Raw genomic sequence first — 4,317 nt, 5'->3', positions numbered from 1 at the left:
TGTCAGTTTGGTGTAGTGGTTAAGTGCACGGACTCCAATCTGGGAGAACCGGGGTTGATTTCCCCATTCCTCCCCTTGCAGCTGCTGGATGACCTTGGGCAAGCCACAGTTCTGAGAAGAGCTGTTCTCTCAAGGGCAGTTCCTGAAAGAGTTCTCTCAGCCCCACCCGCCTCACAGGGTGCCTGTTGTGGGGAGGGGAAGGGAAAGGAGTTTGTAAGCCGCTCTGAGACTCCTTTGGGTAGTGAAGGGCGGGGTATACATCCAGTCTCCTTTTCTTCCTGTTCCTCTTCTTCCTTTTCTTCTCCTGTCAAGAAGGACATATGCAGATGGGCAATTCCAGACACTGAATACTACCGCCTCCCTCCCCTCCCTCTGTCTCTCCATAAGGCCTCTTTGCCTACAGCTGTGGCTGCCTGGTCATTGTGGAAGACCTTCACTCCGGATCGCAGCAGCACTGGCTCGGGCACCCGGAAGAGATTTCGACCTTAGCTGTCAGCCACGACGCCCAGGTACCGGCGCCTCTTCCTGTCCTCTGTCGGGGGGAGAGGGAACCCCGGCCAGGTGACCTTTTGGGCCGCCGATCACAAACAACATTTATTTCTATATAAGCTTTCTCGGACAGCTAGATTTGAGTCCCGTGGCACCGTAGAGACCAACGAGATTTTGGGGGTATGAGCTTTGACTCTTGGAAGCTTGTACCCCCCCAAATCTAACTGGTCTCTAAGCTGCAACTGGACTTGAATGGAGCTGTCCTACGGCAGACCAACTATGTCGTCTCTATAGAGGCGAAAGGCCCGTCTGCCTAGACTTCTCAGTCACATTTCTGCCGATGCCGAGGTCGATCCTTCTTAACGAGCCGCATCCCAGTTTCTTGCTGAGCCCCGACCCGTGACCGTGAACTCCTTCCCCCAGGTTGTCGCTTCCGCCTCCGGCCGTGGCCTCGGGGACTCGCGCTGCCAAGTCCGCATCTGGGACGTGCCGAGCAGGGCCTGCCGGAAAGTGCTGTTCCATCACGACACCCAAGTCCAGGCCATGGCGTACTCCTGGGACGACCGCTTCCTCATCACGCTCGGTGGGTTCAGCCGGTCGTGCCGGGCGGGCTGCCTGCCAAGAGCCGAAACATCCTGGGGTTTTTGCTTTTTGCGGGGGGGGGGGAGGAAACTCCCTCTGGGGGCTGGAGCGAAGCAGGCACATTAGTCACCTCTGCAGAAAGCCTGGCTCTGCACTTTGCAGCGCATTTAATTTGTACAATTAAATTGGATTTAGGTTGCAGCGGCTTTAATTCGCGGTGGGAGCTGGACACAAGGCAATCCATCTCTCCCTGCCCCCCCCCCCCCTTCTGAAAATAGGGTGAAGGCTGAAAATCGATTTGGTGTCAGGGACCGTCTGCATCTGCCAGCCTCCTTCCCCGCAGTGGGCAGTCATAAGAACATAAGAGAAGCCATGTTGGATCAGGCCAATGGCCCATCCAGTCCAACACTTGGTGTCACATAGGGGCCAAAACCCAGGGGCCGTCAGGAGGTCCACCAGCGGGGCCAGAACTCCAGAAGCCCTCCCACTGTTGCCCCCCCCCCAAGTACCAAGAATACAGAGCCTCACTGCCCCAGACGTAAGAACATAAGAGAAGCCATGTTGGATCAGGCCAATGGCCCATCCAGTCCAACACTCTGTCACACAGTGGCCAAAACACAGGGGCCATCAGGAGGTCCACCAGCGGGGCCAGAACTCCAGAATCCCTCCCACTGCTGGCCCAGCAGCCGCAGTGGCTACTCCTGCCCAGCAACTCCCCAAAGCCCAACAGACATTGGGAACACGGTACAGAACAGAAGATACAAGGAGACTCCCTGAACTCGTATTGTGTTCAGTGCGGGGGCTTTTGTTCTACAGCTCTTAAGGGGTCAGGGGACTTGGAGGTTGCTTCCCCCTCTGTGACCACCTCCCCCCACTGTTTACACTGCACGGATCAGGGCCTGCTCTTCTTGCTTCTGGAATCTGAAGAGTCAACATGGATTGTAATTGGCCCTGGGTGGGGGAGAAGAAGATTTGGAGTGGCACTTTGCAGGGCTTTATTTATTTTATTTTATTTTTTAAAGAGGTGGTGTTGTTTTTTAAAGAGGTGCCGGAACTTTCAAGAGGGAAATGAAGTTTTCAATCTGTATACTGAAAACTCACAAACTTTTAAACCTTTAAAAAAAAAAAAAATTGTCGGAGAGGTTCCAGAACTCCATTCTGGAGCGTGTGTCCCCGCCCCCCGAAAAAAAGCCCCGGTGCTCTGTCTTTTCAGAGGTGGTGTACAATGTTCCCTCTAAGCTGAGTGAGTGTGAGCCAGCTCACAGTTTTTTAGCCTCCAGCTCACAGATTTTTGTCTTCGCTCAGGAAGGGATGGGCTCCAGAGCAAACTGATTTACGCAGCAGCCAAATCGCTTGCTCACAGCTTTAATGTCCATAGCTCACAAAGTAGAATTTTTGCTCACAAGACTCCACAGCTTAGAGGGAGGCATTGGTGGTGTAGTGAAACGGCTTTGACTGGGGCAGGAGGGTTAGGTCTTTGGAATGCTCCCTGGAATGTTTCCAGAAGCTGTCCCCAAACGGCTTCTCTCCCTGTCGCCCAGGGGACTACGCAGACCGGGTCATGGCCCTCTGGAACGCCCACACCTACGAGCTGATGACGTCCACCCGCTTCTCTGAGCCCGTCCACGAAGTGGCCTTCAGTCCGCTTCTGGCGGGGCACCTGGCCTGCGTGGGGAAAGGAGCCATGACTTTCTGGCTTATGGAACAGCAGGGAACGGACACCAGCCTGAAGGTACTCCTTCCCTCTGCGTCGGGCTTTTGATACCTTGTGACAGGGGTCCCCAACCTTTTTGCCACTTTGGGGTAGTGGTTTAAGAGTGGCAGACTCAAATCTGGGAGAACCGGGGTTTGATTCCCCACTTCTCCACATGCAGCTGCTGGTGTGACCTTGGGTCAGTCACATGATCCTTCAGAGCTGTTCTCTCACGAGCAGTTCTCGAAAGAGCTCTCTCAGCCCCACTTCCCTCCCAGGGTGTCTGTTGTGGGGAGAGAAAGGGAGGGAGATTGTAAGCCACTCGTAGACTCCGAGTGAAGGGCGAGGTATAAATCCAATCTCTCCTCTTCTTCTCTCTCTTTTTGAGCCTGTGGGCACCTTTGGAAATTGGAGACAGCATAGTGGGCACACCCAGAAAATGGCTACTCTGGGAGGCGGAGCCAGCCACAAAATGTCTGCTCCGGGAGGCGGAACCAACCACAAAATGGCTGCTCCGGGAGGCGGAGCCAGCCACAAAATGGCTGCTGCAGCTTTCCTTGTGCCACACTGTGAAGATTCTTGTGTTTTGGTGGCAGCTGCTTGCCAAAGCAAAGTTTTAAAAAATCTGCGCAGCCCATCAGAAGTTTGCTGGGCGAAATCCCAACCTACTTTCTAAAGACTCCTGCTGGGTGCAATGACTGTGCCGTGGCCTCCACAGTCAGCACCTTGGGGACCCCCACCTTACGAGATCCAGGCAGGTAGTCCAAACCAAGCCCGGGCGTCCAGCCTTGCAGGAGGGCACGGGGATGCTGCTGCTTTGGATGGAAGCGCCTGCTGACGCCTCTCTCCTTCCGGCCTCAGGTTCACAGGGTCCCCGTCCCCGAGGCCGTCGGGCCAGTGGAGCTGACCTCGCTCTGCTACAGCGCCGGCTGCCTTCTGTACAGCGGGACCAGCTCTGGGCAAATCTGCGCCTGGGACACGGAGACCGACCGCTGCTTCATGACCTGGGAGGCCGACGAGGGGGAGATCGGTGAGCGCTCATCCCGCAGGACCCGTCGTGCAGAGGGGAGAAGGGCCTCGGTCCAAACCCCAGCTCTGTTTTGGCTCACGTGCTGGAACCAGTGTTCCCTCTAAGCTGAGTTAGTGTGAGCTAGCTCACAGGTTTTTAGCCTCTGGCTCACACATTTTTGTCTCAGCTCAGGAAGGATAGCTCCAGAGCAAGCTAACGTATGCAGGAGCCAAATGGCTCGCTCACAAGTTTCATGCCAGGAGCTCACAAAGTAGGATTTTTGCTCACAAGACTCCACAGCTTAGAGCGAACATTGGCTGGAACTGCTGAGCTGTCGGGACTTTCCGGCCCAGGGATGCTACAGTGGGCGGCCGTTTGTGCTTCACTACTGTTATTCTCCCCCCCGCCCTCCATTTGATGTAGTAGTGCTTGTTTTTTTAAAAAAATATATTTTAATGAATCATAGAATTATAAGGGACCTCCAGGGTCATCTAGTCCAACCCCCTGTACAGTGCAGGAAATTCACAAATGCCTCCCCCCCCCC

At 54.9% G+C, this 4,317-nt stretch overlaps 1 protein-coding gene across 1 annotated transcript in view; it reads left to right on the top strand.

The window, feature by feature from the left end:
* Nucleotides 1–387: 387 nt before the first annotated feature.
* Nucleotides 388–4,317, top strand: part of LOC107114192 (WD repeat-containing protein 90-like) — a gene marked incomplete at its 5' end in the record, with an annotated part of 18,238 nt that continues 14,308 nt past the window's right edge. The window contains 4 exons of the mRNA XM_015415630.1: nucleotides 388–509; nucleotides 913–1,072; nucleotides 2,613–2,803; nucleotides 3,626–3,794. Coding sequence (XP_015271116.1) covers nucleotides 388–509; nucleotides 913–1,072; nucleotides 2,613–2,803; nucleotides 3,626–3,794 — 642 coding nt within the window. The remainder of the gene's footprint in view (nucleotides 510–912; nucleotides 1,073–2,612; nucleotides 2,804–3,625; nucleotides 3,795–4,317) is intronic.

Source organism: Gekko japonicus, unplaced genomic scaffold (assembly GCF_001447785.1).
Source record: "Gekko japonicus isolate JY-2015 unplaced genomic scaffold, Gekko_japonicus_V1.1 scaffold3005, whole genome shotgun sequence".
NCBI classification, from domain to species: Eukaryota; Metazoa; Chordata; class Lepidosauria; order Squamata; family Gekkonidae; genus Gekko; species Gekko japonicus.
This window is presented reverse-complemented; position numbering and strand designations above follow the sequence as displayed.